General features: G+C 40.4%; 1 protein-coding gene across 3 annotated transcripts in view; it reads left to right on the top strand.

Moving 5' to 3' along the window:
• USP32 (ubiquitin specific peptidase 32) overlaps positions 1-20463 on the top strand; it is a 406702-nt gene that overhangs the window by 252571 nt on the left and 133668 nt on the right. For 2 of the 3 annotated variants that reach the window (XM_033921901.1, XM_033921903.1), the window contains 3 exons: positions 2618-2787; positions 7672-7812; positions 15589-15748. In XM_033921901.1, coding sequence (XP_033777792.1) covers positions 2618-2787; positions 7672-7812; positions 15589-15748 — 471 coding nt within the window. The remainder of the gene's footprint in view (positions 1-2617; positions 2788-7671; positions 7813-15588; positions 15749-20463) is intronic. The other variant, XM_033921902.1, reaches the window with a different exon arrangement.

Here is a 20463-nt window from a genome sequence, read left to right on the forward strand (position 1 = left end):
TGTGGGTTTTTCTTTCCGTTTTCATCCCCTTGGCCCAGAATCCTTTTCCCTTTCACTCCCTCCTTACAGTCTGAGCCGGGAACACGGGTGATCGCACGGTCCTCGCAGCCCCCACCCGCCTGCCCAATCGATCCTAGTGTTTAGCCAGTTCTCTCCCTTCTCCTCACCTTAATTTGCAGGCTTTCTTTTTCAGCGACCTGCACGCTTTCCCAAAGAGCCGCACACGCGCGGCTGCTCAGTGTTCAATCTTCTGCTCTGCTGCAACTTCCTGTTTCCGGTTGCGTCAGAGCAGAAGATCGAAACTGAGCAGCAGCGGCTCTTTGATAGCGTGCGGGTCGCCGAAAAAGAAAATCTACAAACTAAGGTGAGGAGAAGGGAGAGAGCTGGCTAAACACTAGAATCGATTGGGCAGGCGGGTGTGAGCTGCGGGGACCGCGCGATCCTTCATGCCTCACTGCGGGGACAAGACCCATTCACCGCCCCGCGGGCGGTGAATGGCCTTGTCCCCTTCGCCGCAGCGACTGCTAGTTTTCTTCCCCGTTTTCGGCGGTGACCCGCAGCTAAAATGCGGTGGCCGCGGGTAAACCGCCACCGTGTCATTCTCTAGTTCAGTTCAAAAATACAGTACCATCATAATAACTGTCAGTACTCTTCTTAGCTGCCTTACAGTTTGGGTTCCTTGAGACAGATAATCGAAACGTGGTCCATGTTGGGGCCCTTCAAGGATTTTCCAAAACTAAAGTTGAATTGATTACAGTTAAATGAGAATAGGAATTGCACTTTTTCACCCTGTCACATATGCAATGATTGGGTGGTGGGTCTTGCTATATGGACTTTGTGTCTTTGGCAGGGCTACACAACTCTGAGCACATGTTACAATCTAAATAGTTATTTAAATGAATCTTTGAGATAGTATTGGGATCATTATTTCACATTTATAGCATTATAGATAGCCTAAGATATTATTCTCCACAATAAATACATGTGAGCCAGAATATACTGAAAAGAGGTCATCTAAATTGATCCAGGAAATGCAGCATCTTAGTTTGTTCTGAAATTAGTGCAGTTTTTGTGTGAAAAAGGAAGACATATGAATTCAGTTTTTTAGGCAAATTACAGATCATGGACATAGAGGTTTGATTGAATTGCCTAAGATGCAATGGAGGAAGGAAATGAGGGAACACAAATATGCCTTTCCTAAGAATGTACAGAATGGGAATTATTCGAGGCTTTATCTGCTGTCATGTGCTATGTTATATTACTATGTTACAATTGAAGAATAATTTTATGGAAAATGGTGAGTGTGTGGCATAAAAAACTAATTGCGCACACAAACAACTATGAAGAATTCAGAAAACACCTAAAAACTTACCTATTCTTGAAATACCTAGGTAACGAACCGGAACATCAACCCCCCTCGTAACACCTGAACTTGCAACTGTTAACCCCAAACCCCCAATCACCAAACATGAACACTATATGAACTCACGGAATATTTCTACTTCTGTGCAAACAACTTGGCGCTTCCGGGCCTTGCAACACACAAACTGACGTTAACATTACCAATGTTATCAAAAGTACAATGCTATTCTCTTTAAGTAGTTGTACGAGATATACACTGCTATACTCTCTAATTCGCTGTATGAAAAACTTCTCTTGATTGTATTTACAGTTTCTTTTATTGTAAACCGCCTAGAAGTCGCAAGATTACAGGCGGGATATAAGAATAAAGTTATTATTATTATTATTATAATATTGAAACTGGTTGAGTATATTATAGCAGTTACACAGCTTTGTGTAAGTATGTGCTTGCAGGGGGGAGGGGGACACAGGGATATAGAATTGTTAGGTCAAGCAGTTGATAGCTGTAGCAAATATCTTGGGCCATATCATTGTCTGAATCACTACCACTGCATTATCAAACTATTCACATTTCTGATTGTTGGGATTTCTTTTTGCATCTAAATTTTAGTCTCTCTGTAGCTTCCCATCTCTGCTACTTGGTAGGGCCAAAGTCTTTAAATAAATCTAGTTCTAATAACACACAGAGTCTGTATCATGGTAAGATGGTTTATTTTCAATATTCTAGACAAAAGTACAATATTTTTACAGAAAAGATACCAGCATGGTGCATTTGTATAAATAGATCAGATGTGTAGGTTGCATTTTTGACAGGGTATTATTTCATTTCATTTGTTTTAATATTTCATCTGTCCATTCTAAAACACCCAGGATAAGATACAAAAAACTTATAAAAAGCAATTGATTATAATACAGACCAACAAACACATCCAAAGCTATAATTATACAGATAGCACAGAATATGACAACACACATTTTAATAGCTTCTTTTTAATGCCCTTCAAAACTCAGTCATATGCAGTAAACACAGTGAGTTGTTATTCAAAAGTATTTGTTTGTTCACCTTGACTGGTATTGAAAAAATTCTTCTACCTGCCACTGTTTAATATTGTTCTGAAATAAAACTGCAATTTATTCTTTAACAGAGTACCTGTAGTACAAAAAATGCACAAGCATGGACTCTATGGTTTTGTTTCTGCCATATATTCTGATTCCATGGTCAAAGATGCAGCACATTCTTTTGTTTCTTTTACAGGTTTTCTGTATTCTACAACTGCAGGGGCCGATATGTGTTTTGCCAGGCAACACAATAGTTCTGACAATAACAACCAGTGTTTTTTGGGAGCCAATGGAAATGCTTTCCTACAAACCCAAAAACCAGGTGCTATTGACAACCAGCCACTAGTAACCCATGAACCTGTGAAGGTAAATAGTAATAAGTCTAAAAACTAGAGTCTTAATATTAGGATCTTTTTTGTTATTCATTTTATTATACTCATGACAGACGCTGGCAACAATTCAATCATTTGCAAGTTGTTAAGTTTCCTTTCTCCAAAGACAAACAGGATGTAGATATTCTCACTGGGTGGTATAGTCCAAAGGAACCCATAGCAGTAAGTGCTCCCCGGTGTTCTTTTTTTTTTTTTTTTTTTTAAGTTTTTGCAAGTGGCCTACTAAATATGCAAATGCCTTCTCACCTGCTGTCATTATGCAAGACCAGCTTAGCCCTAGGTTGTTTTTTTTTCCACGGAGCAGTGAGAACACGTTTCGTGTCTCAAGTTTCAAGTTTATTTAAAAATTTGATATGATCACAAAATCCAAATCCAAATCCAATGCAATTTACACATAACTATAAAATCGGGTAAAAAGAAAAAGTCACATTAATTGAACCAGAAAATTAGTACAATTTTAACAAAACAATACATGAGAAAAAGGGAGGGAGGAAGTTAAAGGATTAAATACAATTCATAAACAAATAAAAGAGGGATAGGTGATGAAACAAGAGGTTGGGAAAGGTTACCCGCTTAATTTTCGCTTACCGACAGCTCTCATCACAGTGACTTTTTTTTTTTTTTTAACTGCAATTTGTGGTAACAGTTGATCTTCCAGTTCTGTGTAAATATCACACACATGACCAGTACTCTATACCTTTTACGTTTTCTTTTATTTTGATGATTCCCTAGGCCCCTTAAGCCTCGAACATCCAGTCAGGAATTTTTCACCATTGAGATGCTTGATTCCACCTTAGCCCAGGGCTAAGATGGTGAACATCCTTCAGTTTGATGCCCCCCCCTAAAAGAAAGCTGTGATAGTGCCTGTGCACATAATCCTTAAGCTAGTGCAGATGAAGCACTGGGAGATACTACTCTTTATAAAAGGTCGCAAAGACTCCAGGATTTGAGAAGCTTCAACTTCTCACCATTCCATGGTGGTCAAATCCACTTTCAAAAGAGCCAAGAGTTCCAAGGCTCACTTCTTGTAATCCCTGGGGAGTATTGCCCAGACCTTAGAGTCTTTGGGGGAATAAGGTTTATCTGAACACACTGCTTGCCTCCTTCATAGCTTCTTACCAGCTCTTAATGGCCATGTACTTGTGGAACATTGTGTGCAGAGTGGTGGAGTTCATGGACACTCTCCCTTGGGAGAAGGCTGAGGAGCTCCATCAGCTAGTATCCAAAGAGCTGGGGTGCAGAAAGTACAAGGTGTGGGTAACCTATAATGCTTTTGATGCTGTATATAGGGCCTCCACCTTGAGTACTGGATTGTGCAGACTCATCTGACTGTGCACTTCAGACCTAGAACCAGCACTTCAGAAGAAGCTGTTGGACATTCTGTGCTGGAGAAACTACATTTTTGGTGACAAGGTTGAAGTGTGGCAGACCTTATTAAGTCTATACTCTGTTTCAGCCTCCACATCAAAGAGGTTCTCTGGCAGGGAGCAATGAAGAACCAACTACTTTCCCTCATGACATTTCTAGAATAACCTGGACTCTCCTACTTCTGTCTGAGGTAATAGGAGAGCCCAGGTTATTCTGGAAATGTCAAGAGGGAGGAAGATACCTATGCCTGTGAAAGTAGTAGGTCCTTCATTGCTCTCTACCAGAGAACCTCTTTGATGTGAAGGTAGTAGAGGACCTCAAAGTCATAGCTGACTCCACAGTTAAAACATCCTTCATTTCCCTAAGGAAACTGTTAGTGACCATTCACAGGGTCCTGAAGCAGGTACAGATAAAGATATGGGAGACACCCCCCTCCCGGTACAGCAAGAAGGTTAACAAGGTCGACTGTATCAGGTTCAAAAGGTTTCAGTATTTGAAAAGCAGCAGCTTCTTCACCATTTTATGGTGGTTGAATCTGCTCTCAAATTGGCCAAGAGTTTAAAGACCAACTCCTCAGTGCCATGGGTAAAGAAGCAAGAAACTTTGAGTCTTTTTTGGAAGATGTTTGGCCACAATACTATGCTCAGCTTTTTACCAGTTCTTCATGCCATGCACATGTGTACAATGTAGTGGAGTATGCTGACATTTTCCCTCAGGAAAAGACTGATGAATTATTAGCAGCCGAAAAAGGATGGAATGTGAAAAAACATATTCTGTTTGACTTATTATATTTTTGATACAGTGTCCAGACCCTCCACAATTGGAATTAGTGTATGCAGAATCACTTGGCTGACAGCTTCACACTTCAAGCCAGTAGTGCAAGAGAGGCTTGGGGATGAGCTGTGCCTTGGAGAGAATCTCTTTGGAGAAAAGATGCAGGAGGCTGCTGCCCTCATCAAGCAACACTTCTCTTCATATCCACTTCTTGCCTAACCACCTCTTCTAGAAAGCTTTTCATTGGGGGGCAAAAGAGGGTCTACTACTCTCAAAGGCTGTAGGTATTCTCCCTCCTCTTGCTCCTCCCAAACAACTCAAGAAATTCACTCTTGCGCTAATTAGTTGAGATCCCAGGAAGTCTAACCAGCTCCCCAGTCAAAACCAGGGATGAGCTTTCACTAACTCCAGCAGAGTATAACATTGATCTCCATGACCACCCCAGACTATCTTCTGGTAGGAAGAAGGCTGAATTTTTTTTCCAAGCAAGGTAGCCCCTTGTAACCCCAAATTTGGTGGGTTCTAAGTAGGTCACCATCTGCAATTAGAACACATTCCTTAAAACTACCCACTGAGAGCATCAAATTTAAGCTTTCAGCATCAGGAATTGCTTATCAATTAACTGTCTTCTCTTACAGGCCAATGTAGTCAAAGCTATTTTCATTAGGGGAAGGAGGAAAGAGATTTTATTTCAAGTACTTTCTGATCACAAAGAAGAGAGGGGAGTTCCTAAGGCCCTGAACAAGTATCTGGTCAAACAAAAGTTCAGGATGATTTCCTTAAACACTATATAAAACACTATATAAAAAGAAGATTTGCTATGCTTTCAGGACTTAAAGAATGTTTATACACAAATATAGAAAATCCAAAGTGGGAGAGATACCACCAAAATTATAATCATCCAAAGAAAACAAAAAAGTGGAATCTTCCCACAAACTAAGAATTCTTATCAAAAATAGGAGGAAAAAGCCTCAGATATCCTGTTCTATGCAGCTATAGACTTTGCAGTGCTTACACTATGCAGAACTGTTTTATCAGCAAAAAAAACCCCTCAATCAAAAAAGAAAAAAAAAAAAAATCACAGTATCATGCTAAGTGCATTAGAGCCAGCAGGTATTAGTGGGTCTGATATTGAGAATGCTAAGTCACATGGCCTCCACAGTTTATGTAATTCCCATGGCATACTTCAACTTGAGGCTTATTGGACCCACTTCAATTTGAGACTCATTGGACTCTATTTATCCAGTGGACACAAGCCACTTAGAATCTTTAGGACATCATCTCCAGAACTCACTGATCTGGTGGTGGTTCAAACCAATCTAGCAAAGAGTATCTCTCTCTAAATTCCTCAGATGCTTTTAACCCAGGTTGGGGAGCTCATAGAGATTGTTTTCACTTTTGAATCTATAATCTGCTCTGAAAAGCTTCATCAGATAAATTTTCTAGAACTAAGAGCAATTTAGTATATTCTAAGGACTTTCAGAAATTGGCTATCCAATCAAACTACAGTATTCTTTTTCAAACATCAGGGTTTCAATGTATTTACATCAACAACCTGGAAGAAATGGGTTCATACCTAGGTCAAGAAGCATTTAGAATACAGAGGTATGTCATCTCTTAGAGAAAGTGCTTCAGAGCCCCATTTCTGGCAGGGAAAGACAGCTTTCAGGCAGACAGGCTGAGTTGGATTCTGCAACCTCAAGAACAGTCCCTATATGAGGGCATAGCCTAGAAGATCTATCAAAAGTGGGGCACCAACTCAATAGATCTTTTTACTACTCAATACAACAAAGTCCCTCAGTTCTGTTCCAGACTAGGATTACGTGGCAGATTAGCCTCAGAAGGAGAGAAGGATTTTTGTATGCATATCCTCTATTTTTCATAGCAAAAACTCTTCTGAAACAACCCAGATTAAAGACTCATGATTCTAATTGTCCCCTACTGGCTGATACAAATACGGTTGCCTGTTCTAGAGCTTTTCACCAGAAATCTGTGGAGACTAGATTGTTTTCCAGCATTAATAAGTCAGGATCAGGGATCCCTACTACATCCTGACCTTCAGTCCTTATGGTTTGGATGTTGAGAGGGTAGTACTGGGTTCCTTCAACTTGCCTCATAGTGTGTCATGTCCTGTTGGCTTCCAGAATAGTTTCCAGTAGGAGGTCTTAATGATTTTAAATGGAAGCGGTTTGCCATTTGGTATGAGGGTTAAGCCCTACATAGATCTATTTTCCTTTCCTACACAAAAACTGCTTGAATATGATCTAAATTTATCAGTCGGTTCTCAAGAACAGCTTTTATTGGGGTTCACCGTAATGCAATTGGTGCATATCATTGCCAGGTAGAAAAGAAAACCATTTCTGCCCAGCTGATAAAAGCTCCTTTTGAGACACTAGATACCAGCCACTTGAAGTACCTGATCTGGAAGGCTCTATATTTTGGTGGCAATCACTTCATCCCACAGGGTTAGTGAGCTCCAGGCCATAATAGTTATCCACCTTGCACAAAATAACTTTGCTCTCTTTATTTTGTAAGTCCAAAAGTAATTATTCCCTACTTTTGTTAAAGGCAGCTACTGTTGCCTTGGATTTTTATGCAGCCTTTCATTTAGGCACTTGCATATTTTTTGGCTAGGTATTTGATATTATTAAAATGTGTATTTTATAAAATAAGAAGAATTTGTTCAGAAATTACAATGCCCCATTTTTTCCTAAAGGCTACTTCGTTAACATTGGAAGGTGGTCGATTGAAACGAATACCACAGCTAGTCCAAAGCAAAGATTATGAAACAGTGCCAGAACCAGTTTGGAGAGCATTGTACCACTGGTATGGAGCAAACTTGGCTTTACCCAGGCCGGTAAGTTCAGAATACTTCTAGTTAAATAGTTCTTTTAAACGCAGTAATATAAATGTGCTTTTGGGAGCTCTAGTTGGGAGTGAAATCTTGAGCATTAACACTTTACACAGTACATCATCTGGTCAGGAAATTTTAAGGTTCTTCTTTACTAATCTATTTTAGCTGTTTACCATATACTGTATACTCGAATATGAGCTAACTCGAATATAAACCGAGGTAACCTTTTTCTACCCTAAAAGAAGGAAAAAAGGTTGACTCGCTTATAAACTGGGGTGGGGGGTGTATTTGAGTTAATATTCAAGTACCCTGCCCTGCCTGGCTATGTACCAAGCCCCACTCCCTCACTCCTTCCCCTGTCCTGCCAGGCTCTACATCCTGTCCCCCCCTCCCTTCCTGCCCTGCCAGGCTATGCACCCAGCCTCTCTCCCTCCCTACCCTGCCTGGGTCTGCACTAGAGAATGACATGGGGCCAAATTTTTCCCCATCCCTACGGGAACTCATTTTCCCATCCCGTCCCTTTGAGTTCTTTTCCTGCCCCTGCCCCATTCCTGCATTCCTCATCTGCACAAGCCTCAACCACTTTAACACTTTAAAATCATAAGTGTTTGAGGTTTGTGTGGTTAAGGCAGAGCTTACAGGAATGGTACAGGGACAGTGACAAAACTCGGGACGGGACAGGGAAATTGAGTTCTTGCGGGGACAGGGAAAAATTTGTCCCCATGTCATTCTCTACTCTGTACACAGCCCCCCTCCCTGGCTCTGCACCCTGTCCCCCCCCTCCCTTCTTCTCCCTCCCTTCTGATGCTTTGCAGGCTTCTTCCAGGCCTGCTTAAGACCTGTTTGGCCAGCAGTTGGCCGGGCAGGAGGGAACCCTCCTGCCTCCTGTCCTGGCTGACTAGAAAAACTTTTACCTAGCCTCCCGTTTCTCCCATGTACCTTTAAAATCCCCGGTGGTCCAGTGGTGTGGCAAGACAGGAGGGTCCCTCCCGCCTCTTGTCCCAGCTGACTATGCCTTCCTTTACCTCCCTCATGTGTACCTTTTACAAAACCCGGTGGTCCTGTGGTGAACCGGAGCAGGTGCGGCCTTCTCTCGCTCCTGCCCCATGGAGAGCCACTAGTGATTGGCTGCTGTGAGTTCTCTCAGGCCTCACGAGAACTCGTGGCAGCCAATCACTAGCAGCTGTCCATGGAAGAGGAGCAAGGAAAGGCCGCTCCTGCTCCAGTTCACTGGTGGACCACCAGGGATTGTAAAAAGTTTTTGGAGGAGGCAGGAGGGAGGTAAAGGAAGGCACAGTTGGCTGGGACAGGAGGCAGCTGGGATCTCTCCTGTCCTGGCCCACCAGGTCTATGGCTGGCCCTGGGGAGGCCTTGAACAGATCTGGGAGGGGGGCGGAAAAATGCAGTTTTAGGATGTGGGATGGATATGGACTGCACCTGATAAACGCACAGGTTGCTAATGCAACAGATAATGTGTACAGTTAGTTACACCTCTGTCTTGCAGTTAACGGGCATTAGATGCAAAACCTTTGTGTATTTTAGTAGGGAACTAAATACCAATGCAATTTGCAAACAATTTATGCAGCAGGATGGTGGTGAATTTATTGTTTTACTTGGCGAAAATCATGAAACACATAAAGAGACTGTGCTTAGTTATAAGTGGGCTATATTAGGAAATCTGTTATGTAATCCCTCTGGAAAATATGTTCAATGAAGAATGACTTTCAAGAGTATTATTAATTGAAGGAAATAAGGTCCCCAGCTAAACAGGCTTTCCTAAGGAGCCAGTTTCATTAAAAATGCACAGAACATTAAAAGGCCTTTGCAGCATCTATGAAACAAACTTGGTTCTTTTTGTTACATCGTTCTTTTTGGACCCCAGTTAGACTAAATAAATTAGATAATTCAAGATCTAATAGATGCTGGCACTGTCATCTAGACATGGAAACATTGGATCACTTACTGTTTTATTGCCCTATGATTTTGATTTTTTGGAAGTTGATTTGGGGACATATTAATAATATTCTAGAAGTTGAGATCCCTTTGACTTATGAAACAATGATTTGTGGTACTATATTATATATTAAAGACCCTCTACATAAATTTAAGAGACGTCTTTTTTTTATTATGACGGGTACTGCTATACAATTAATCACACGAAATTGGAAAAACTGGGACTGACTTAACTTTACATTCTGGTGGACAAATTTATGTTTAACCTATAAATATGAAAAAATGAATGCAGATTTGACAGGAAATACAAAAAATTTCAAATTAATATGGGGCCCATTGATGTCTTTTGTAGAATCATAGTTTCTTTTTCTGGACATATTTCTTGCATATCCAGGGGTAGGGGAGGGTAGGATCCTGAGGGGGGGGGGTATATGTTGAGGTTCTGAAATACAGTTTTTGTTTGATTATAATGATTATTATATTAAAAGATTAAAATGAATAACCAATTACATTGGAATTGGGTTGGGGGAATGAAATGTATTGTAATATTTATTTGTCAATATATAGTGCTATCTTGAAGCCAATTGTATGTATACTTTTAAAGCACTGTTCTTGAATGGAAAATTAATAACAAATTAAAACAAAAGGCCTTTGCAATATGGCTAACTTTACCCTTATAAGTGAAGGAACCTGTAACAAACAGCAGCACCTCATAAGGGTTACCTATCAGACAAGGAGACAGATATTGCAGCCCCAACTTGTTTGTGGCTTTAAAAGTAAGGAGAAGAACCTTAAAAAGTTATCCTTTGTTTTATGGGAAGCTATTGGAAACTTGACAAAATAAATGTAATATGAGCACCAAATTTTCTTGGAGATCCAGAGATCAATCTTGTAACGGAGTTCTGTACCAGTTGTGCTACTTAGTCTTGTGTCTGAGGGATAAGTGAACTAGTTTTGGTTGTTATAATGAAATTCATCTGTTGCAAACACAAACTTTGTTTCCTGTGTTGTGCAGTGGTAGATTGGCCTAGTAGTAGGAATTAGTGGGTAATTTTAAAACCTGTTTATGTATATAAAACAAGATTTATTTTCAGGAGTTGCTTTAAAATTGACTGGGGTACATGCAAGTAAAAGTATGAGTGCAATGCCATTTTCTGTATGCTTTTACCCACAAAGAATGGAAGCGTGACTGGGAATGTGGTGAGGTTTGGACTTTCATATTTTTGGAATTTCAAAAGTTTGTGTATACATCTTTTTAAAAAATTATATTCATACTAAATAGCAGCTATGTATGTAATTTGGTGACACATACTTCCTTTTGAAAACTAGTATAATTAATGTGCATAACTGCTGCACAAATTAGATTGTCAGTTGCAAAACTGTCCTCTTAGGAGGCAGTTTTCAAACTACGAGTCTGCATAGTTGCAAAGTAGGTGGAAATTTGCTCATATTACTTTGCACAAATTTTCAAAGAAAAAGTATTTTCATTTCCTTATCCTACTAGTCCAGTTGAAACCTATTGGTTATATCCCCCTATCAGGAGACAGAGGCATAGACTTGAAGATTCTAGTGATGATGTCAATATAAAAGGTAATGCAGCCAGAAACATTCTAATATTTCTCTGCCTCCAGCAGATGGTACAAGTGGTCTGTACAGAAGTTTCCTCTTCGGGATTTTTTCAGCTTTGGGGCCAAACTGCCTGAACTTCAGGCTACAGTTTTTGGCTCTTTGGTTGAAGTTCTTACCAGGATCTAAGCCATGGCTACACCACTGGTTGAGGTAAAAGAGAACTGCTAGTTCCTCCTCAACCTGTGAACTTTCACTTTCCGTGCAAGGTTGCATGAGGGCCTATGGGACTATGCAGCAGAGTTACATTCTCTCCTTCCCACCGCACCCCCCACCACCACACACAACCCCAGAGCTCTGGGGGAAAAAAGCATTGAGATTGCTGCTGTTATCATCCCTGTCAGGGAACACAAATGTGTTTAAAAAACAAACAAACAAATAAATAAACATGGAATGGTGGGGGATGAAATAGAAGTCTTGCCCAGCCTTGCTCAGTCATATGGCAGACCTATTGTAGTTGGGCCTGGATCAACTGATTTTTGCCTCTTTGGGGGCTGCAAGAGAGCCATGCTTCTGTAGCTGTGTCAGTGTGCTACCTTTTAAAGACCAAAACCTTTTATGTTATGAGGTTTTCATTTAATTTATATTAGTTCACACAAACACTCCATCCATCTGCTCTTGGTCTGTTCCCTCTGTCAAATTTAAGAACCCATTGTGGCCTATGAGTTCAAAAGTTCGCCCACCCCTGGGCTGGATGCTCAGGTGCATCATTGCCCAAACTTCAGGCTTTACATATCTTTAAAAGGTCATGACAGAAAATGTTGTGTGATAAACAGGAATGCACTAGATTGGCCTTGCTGTCCTTAGTATGCAGACTTGATTTGGCTCCTTATTGGTCCTCTGCTTTCCATGTCAAGAGGACTGGGACATGTTTTCCAAGTTCAATTTCTTATGGACGATCCATTTCCCTTCTGGTTTACAGCTGGGCTCTTGAAAAGTGGTGCCTGAGAAGGAAGGGGGTTTTCTCCTTCAGTTATTACCATGCTCCTGAAGGTGCAGAAATCCCCTGTCTCTCTAAATTCTCTCTAGCATATGTAGGGTCCTGGAGGGGGGTGTTTGAGACCTGGTGTTCTGGCTGGGGAATGTTCTCTTGGTGAATGAGCATTTTACTCTTCTTGTTCTTAAACAATAGGCTGGATCACAGCCTAGTGCTTAATTCACTCAGGGTTCAGATGGAAGTACTCTTCTGCTTCAGAGGCAGGGCCACTACTCGGAATGGAGGAGGGTCACGAGTGGTGTTCCGCAGGGCTCGGTGCTTGGGCCGCTGCTATTTAATATATTCATAAATGATCTAGAAACAGGGACGAAGTGTGAGATAATAAAATTTGCGGACAACACCAAACTATTTAGTGGAGCTCAGACTAAAGAGGACTGCGAAGAATTGCAAAGGGACTTGAGCAAACTAGGAGAATGGGCAACGAGATGGTAGATGAAGTTCAACGTTGAGAAATGTAAAGTATTGCATCTGGGAAGCAGAAACCCGAGGTACAACTATACAATGGGAGGGATGTTAGTGAACGAGAGTATCCAAGAAAGGGACTTGGGGGTAATGGTGGACCTGACAATGAAGCCGACGGCACAGTGCGCAGCGGCCGCTAAGAGAGTGAATAGAATGCTAGGTATAATCAAGAAGGGTATTACAACCAGGATGAAAGAAGTTATCCTGCCGCTGTATCGGGCGATGGTGCGCTCGCATCTGGAATACTGCGTCCAATATTGGTCGCCGTACCTTAAGAAGGATATGGCGTTACTCGAGAGGGTTCAGAGGAGAGCGACACGTCTGATAAAAGGGATGGAAAACCTTTCATACGCTGAGATTGGAGAAACTGGGTCTCTTTTCCCTGGAGAAGAGGAGACTTAGAGGGGATATGATAGAGACTTATAAGATCATGAAGGGCATAGAGAGAGTAGAGAGGGACAGATTCTTCAAACTTTCAAAAAATATATGAACAAGAGGGCATTCGGAAAAACTGAAAGGGGACAGATTCAAAACAAATGCTAGGAAGTTCTTCTTTACCCAGCGTGTGGTGGACACCTGGAATGCGCTTCCAGAGGACGTAATAGGGCAGAGTACGGTATTGGGGTTTAAGAAAGGATTGGACAATTTTCTCCTGGAAAGGGGGATAGAAGGGTATAAATAGAGGATCACTGCACAGGTCCTGGACCTGTTGGGGCCGCCGCGTGAGAGGGCTGCTGGGCACGATGGGCCTCAGGTCTGACCCAGCAGAGGCATTGCTTATGTTCTTATGTTCTTATGGTGGTTTTTTTGTGGCTGATTAATAGGATTTGACTCCTACTTTGGACAGGGTGCCCCTAGCGGATCTTAGTTTGATGTTGGCTCTTTCTGGGTTCCCCTTTTGTGGGTCTTTGTTAAAGATCTCACTCTTAAAGTGGTTTTCATTGTGGCTAACTCTTCGGCTAGAAGGATTTCAGAGCTGCGGGTGCTTTCTTGCAAGGACCCTTTTTTGTCCTCCTCTTCTGATGTTATTTCTCTGCATATTGTTCCCTCATTTCTGCCAAAAGTGTTTTTTTCCCTTTTCATTTGAATCAGAAAGTTTATCTCCCTGCTTTTCTGTGGTCCTCTTCATTGGGGCCATTCTCAGGATGCTTCCCCACTACTTGGAGGTCACTAATATTTTTCAGATATCAGTCTTATTGCATGGACTTGAAGCTTTTGATTAGGCCGATTATTGAATCAGCCTACATTCAGAGAAGAAAAAAGCTCCTTAGAGTTCACTCTACCAGGCTGTGTCCTGGACCGAAGCGATCCTGATTGGGCTGTATGGTACAGTGGCTTTGGTATGGTACTCTGGGTAGATGTTGTCTTCCTCCTGTCCTGTGTGATTGAAACTTTGGTACATCCAATAGGTTTGTACTGGTCTAGTAGGATGATAAGGTATGTGAAATGTGTTTTTATATATTAATTTCTCTGAGTCCTGCTAGTCCAGAGATCTAGATTCCAGGACCCAAGGTATTTGATTTGATTCAGCCCCATATAGTGACTCTAGTACATTTTCTTAGTTGGCTGAATATTGATTTAAATTCAAATACAAATAATCTGGAACTCTACTGTGCTAAATCCTACTGAAATAAACACTTGATCCCTGATTTCACATTGCTTCTTTTATTATTTGTTATGTTAAGCTCAATACCCATTATTCGTATTCGATATTTGTATTCGGCTGAATAATATTTTTTATTACTTGTATTCAGACAAATTGTAAAATATCCTATTCAGTACAGCTCTACAAGGGATGCCAACTTCTGCATATAATAATAATAATAATTTTATTTTTATATACTGCACTAAAAATATACCGCCCTACCACATATTCTAGGCAGTTCACATACAGCACTCAAAATATACAATCAGTGAGTAAAATACAATATTCTAAAAAGTTAAACTAATTATACAATAGGTGAATAAAATATGATATACTAAGATATAATAAAATTCTGCAAAAATATGCTAGCTATAAGATCAGTATATAATTTACCAGTCAGTAATCTGGGACATCAATTTACAAATTTATCGATTTGCAAAGATAGCCCCCTATAGAGCCCTTATTCTGTATTCATTTTGGTTCTCTTTCTTTTTTCCTCTGACTTTAGCATTACTGTTGATGTTTTCAGAAACTTCAGTTTCTGTTTCCATCTAGTGATAGGAGTATATAACTGCTGAGTCTGAACTTGTTTAAAAGGACTCGAAAAGAAATTAACAGATAACAAACTTTACCACTTTTACTTTGAAAATTATCAATGCAAGAAGTACTCTAGATAATTGCATCTACTTTTTGTGCAGATACTTTTAAAAGTGGGTATTTTTGAAAATATAAATGTGCCTGTGTTGTTTTAGAACTTGCTCTAGTTCAAACTACCAGTAACACCTTCCTAAATAAAAGCAAAAGTAAGTGCATATGGAGTGAACAATTTTCAGATGGTTGATTTATCTGGGCAGTGCACTTTTCACACAAGGAATCCATTTTGCACTTTGCCCTCCTTAATACCTGAAACATATTATCTAATGAATGAATGAATTTAGTTCTAATGCACCAAAACAAATGACAAAGCAGTTCCCTTAAAACATCACTCTGGACCACATAAATACTTCTGAATATAAACCTGCCAATATTTATATTTAAATCATCCTGCATGCTCAATATATGATGTATTACATTTTTAAAAAATTGTTTTTGGTAGGTGATCAAAAACAGCACAAATAATTTTCCAGAGCTGGAGTTGTTTCCACGGTATCTGCTCTTTCTGAGGCAACAGCCTGCAACTCGTACACAGCAGTCCAACATCTGGGTGAATATGGGTATGATGCGCCTGAGAATGTTTCCTCAACATTTACCCAGAGGTAATGTAAGAATGCAGCAAGAATGAAATCATGTGGTTCTACTGAAAGGAGGAGCTGCTGCTGTTGTGCTTAAGCTTCCTTAGTTTTGCTTACCTGCAGCATTGGGAAACGGTAAAGCTCCGGGGCTTGCACCTAAGGTTCTGCACATGAGCTAAGCTACAGAATACAAATTAATAACTTAATTCTAATTAATGTTTAAATATTTTTCAAAAATATCCCTTTATAAGAGGTAAATGGAGGAAAAAGACCAGACCAAGAATATACAGTTAGGACCAAAAATGTCACAAGCTTTTAGTACACATTGTAAATAACATTTTCTATTTCCTTTACAATTTTATGTACAGGAGCAGTGTTTGAATAACATCTTAGTTGCAGTGCACATATGGGGGTAACTTTATAGCAGGATGCCCTATATGAGAAGTCCAAAAAAGTGTCTAGTTTATATAAGTAACTAGCAGATCACCCGGCATTGCCCGAATATTTATTTATCCCAATGGCCCTCTTTATGGGGCTGAACTTGTACTTAAACGGCATCGTGAGTGTCGGTATTCATCTTAGCGAGGCCGAAAACTATGGGTTAGACACTAATATCTGTGGTTTTCGAATATTTTTAAATGTCACCCCCTTCCCACCCCCAAAGTATTTTTTCCCAGATAGTAAGTGATATGTATACCAAGTTTGGTTCATCTCGCATACAATATTAACACACAACAAAACGACTAAGAAGAAGAGTGGATTTATTGTGGTCGCTGCATTGTACTACTTACATATGTTAAACACAGTTTACAGTATCTTGCAATTACATACATGAATGCAACTTACAGTATAATGCATTTACATATATGAATCCTTGTAAAATTCTATCTAGATCACTTCAGGGCAGAGTGTCTAGCCTTTTGAGTAGCACAGTTCCTACTATTTTCCGCCTTACCAGATGAAGCACAATTATCTTCCCTGCCTGGGCATAGACTGCATAAATGCCAATGCACTACCATAATTCCATCAGGAGTTGCCATACAAGCACATCTCGTGCCGATGCACTACCATCATTTCCTCATCAGGGGTTGCGTAAAAACACATTCCCCTCCATAACCATTGATTCCTTTTCTTGATGCCTTCAGCCCCCCTCCAATTTTGTCAAAGTCTGGGGTAGGCACCGCTGTTTCTCTGGCACTGGCTCCCCCTCCATAGAAGAGGGGGAATGCCCCAGGTCTTTTACAGCATCAATGTCACTGCCAACATGTGACAAAACAACTTCACATTTAACCACTTTTAAACTTGATTTGGTCAAAACATACTGCTGTGTGCTCTATCAGGCTATGAACCCCTGCCAAATGCTGCCAAATGTGCAATGTGACCCCTCTCTCTACTAAATTGGGGTGGGTTTGGCGGGAGAGAGCAGTTAGAGATGCAGGCAAAATGGAGATCATGCACTTAAGCTCTTAGTCTCCATCCTTGACAAGTTTCAAGTTTATTCAAATTTGATATACTGCCTTGTCAGTATTCAAAGCGGTTTTACACTGCCTCTTAAACTTCCCCTCATTCCTAACTGCAGCTACCCATCCCCCTTTAATACCCTCAGCTACCTCCCATTTTCTTATTCCTGTTTTAGCCTGCTTACACCTACCTATGACCCAACCCCTTCTTTCCTATCTGCTTCCCTTCCCCCATCCTTCCCAAACCCTATCCCCAGCTAAGTACCAGGCTGCCACCCATTTTTGTTTCTGACTTTCCTATGCGGCAAGATCAGTTTCTTTTTTTTTAAAGTTTGAATCATTAACTAATCAAAACAGTACCCATGTATTTTATTTAATTAAAATTATTTATAACCCGCTTATCCTCAAATCTAAGCGAGGAACAAAAATCATATACAAAATCACACTAAATAGAAAGCAAAGTACAAAATAGCAAAGGAGAAACAGGACAAAAAAGAATTACCCTAACTAAAACTGTCACATTGCTCACATCAAAAAAGCGCATCCTACCGGTGTCATATCGCATTCCTATTAAATATAACATTCTTTCTCATCAGATTCTATCGAGTGGTCTTCCTTAATTTCTATATAGTTTTCTGGTTCCATACTCGCCACAACGAACATTACAATCTTCACAACAGCAGTTATTAGTTGTTCCCTCATTCCGCCAACTCTTCCTCGATTTTCATAGGAATTCTTCATTTTCTGTCATGGCTCTCTGGAATTCTCTGCCTTATTATCTCCGTTCAGAAAAATAATTTGCGAATTTCAAGACACAACTAAAGGCATACTACTTCTCCTTGGCTTTTTGTTCTTAATCTTCTAGGTAACCTTTCTCTAAAGCTCCATCTTTATCTCAGCTAATGTGGGCAGAACTAGCTTTAGTTTTTTCCCTTACCATATTGTTCATTCCTTCCCTTTCCCTAACCTTTTTTTGTTTGTTTGTTTATTGTAACCTACCGACTCCATCCTTTCCTCATATTTCATAGTTGGTTTGATTGTTTAACTGTATTTTTATGTTCCCTACCCTATTTAATTTTTATATTTACTTATTTTAAACTTTTAATGTAAACCGCTTAGATTTACCCTTGGTTTTATATTTGCAGTATATTAAATAAATTGAACTTTTGAACCACATCTCAACTCCATATCTGCTCTGCTTAGACTATGTTCCTAATCTTGATGGATTAAAATTAGACAAAGATTTTACATATGTATATGTTTGTTATAAAAAGCCTTTTTTTTTTTTTTTTTGCAAATATGTGTTTATTGTGTAGAGAAGAGGACTGATGAGATAACACAAGTGGGTGATTTCATCTGATGGTCACCAGGATGGAACTCTCTCAGAATGCAGAACTTTAGTGTAAAGTTTTGATTATATGCATCCCTTCCTCTGCACAGTGGTCTCCTCAGCTTCTTGTTTAACATTAAAGCTCAAAAAAGTGAGACAGCTTTCAGGGAGATAGGAAGGACTGTGTGCCTTATTCCTATGGGAAACAACTATTACAGTGTGTCACTTTGCATTTTTCCATCAACAAGCAGGATCAAATTAGGCAAATAAGAGGGCGACTCCTCAAGCTTAGGGCTACTTCTTATTGAATTGTCTTAATCCTTGGAGTAGCCTGCACAGTTGTATGCAAGATTTAATTGACAAGGATAGATTGGTCAGCACTGCTTGACCAAAGACACTATTCTCTCCTAAAACCTGGTCCAAGCAATAACCACATTTATAGCCCAGTTGTTTTTTACAATCGCTAAAATCCCATCTGGAATAGCCAAGCAATGTTAGTGCATTAATCACTTGGCTATTTTGCATGGGGTTTTTGCTAATTTGCATGGATGGATCAAAAAATGGGCAATCGAGGAGAAAAACACACGGTGGGCTGTTTTGTGCTTCGGGTTGATAACAGTGATTGTTGCTAAAGCTGTGAAAACAGTTTAAGCAACGATCACCGACTTTAGTGCATCTAGCCCTAGGATTTTACCTGGATAATTTTTTTCTGTTAATTTACTACAGATTCTGTATTTGTGATGATCGATCCATTCCCACAAACTGGACTTGCAAAAGTGAGAATACTTACAACTTTTAGCACCTCCCATATGGAGGCAGAGCCCAGTGCACCCTCTAGTTATGTCCCAAAGCACTCGATCTCCACTGGAACAGAAGACAAAGAAGGAGGGGAATGGAGAATCTCCCACCATACAATAAACAATTCTGTTCTGCTGTGTAACTTAGAAAATAAGAGTTAGAGCAATTCAGCAAAACAGCCGGAAAACAACCATAGAGAAACAACCTGCTGTGTTCAACTGGTACTGACATTAAGGGAGTCAGAGGCTGAGGAATACACTTATACTGGATTTCTTGGCATTTAGCCATCTGGCTGACAGGAGAGAACTCCAGGCTGGAACACAGAAATATCTGAGACAGAAAAGCAGGTGATAACAGAATAGACAGAGGGCGGAATCCGGAATAGATTAACAGAAAGAAGATTATCCAGGTAAGACACTAATCTTTCATTCTGTTACATCAACTCGAGATTCCATATGACATAACCAAAGTGGTAGCTGACATCTAGGGTAGGACACAAGAGCCTGCCTGCAAAACCGAAGATCCAAAAAGTGGCATCCTCCTGAGCCGCCACATCCACTCTGTAAAATTTGGGAAAAGTATCTAAAGTAGACCAAGTAGCTGCTCGACACATCTCTGTGGGAAGACTGACCGAGACTCCACCCAGGAAGAGGCAACACTCCTGGTCGAGTGTGCCTTAACCCTTTAATTGGCAGCTGCTTTATGTAACTTGGTGTTGAATGAGAGCAACAGTGCCAAGTAACAGGCATTTGGAGATGCAGATCTTCCATAAGAGCCATAGACACACATGTTGCTTCTGAGCAACAATGCCAAATAAAGGGTTAAGAGAGACTGGAGGCTGTTTACCACAGGCAATGTATATAGAAGAGATAGCCATGTGAATCCATCGAGCAATAGAGGTCTTAGACGCCGGCTTGCCAAGCTGGGAGTGGCTTGTAAGCATGAACAAATGGTCAGAAAGGTGTACTTTAAATGCACTTTAATTGGCAGCTGCTTTATGTAACTTGGTGTTGAATGAGAGCAACAGTGCCAAGTAACAGGCATTTGGAGATGCAGATCTTCCATAAGAGCCATAGACACACATGTTGCTTCTGAGCAACAATGCCAAATAAAGGGTTAAGAGAGACTGGAGGCTGTTTACCACAGGCAAT

This window comes from Geotrypetes seraphini, chromosome 15 (assembly GCF_902459505.1).
Source record: "Geotrypetes seraphini chromosome 15, aGeoSer1.1, whole genome shotgun sequence".
Lineage (NCBI taxonomy): Eukaryota > Metazoa > Chordata > Amphibia > Gymnophiona > Dermophiidae > Geotrypetes > Geotrypetes seraphini.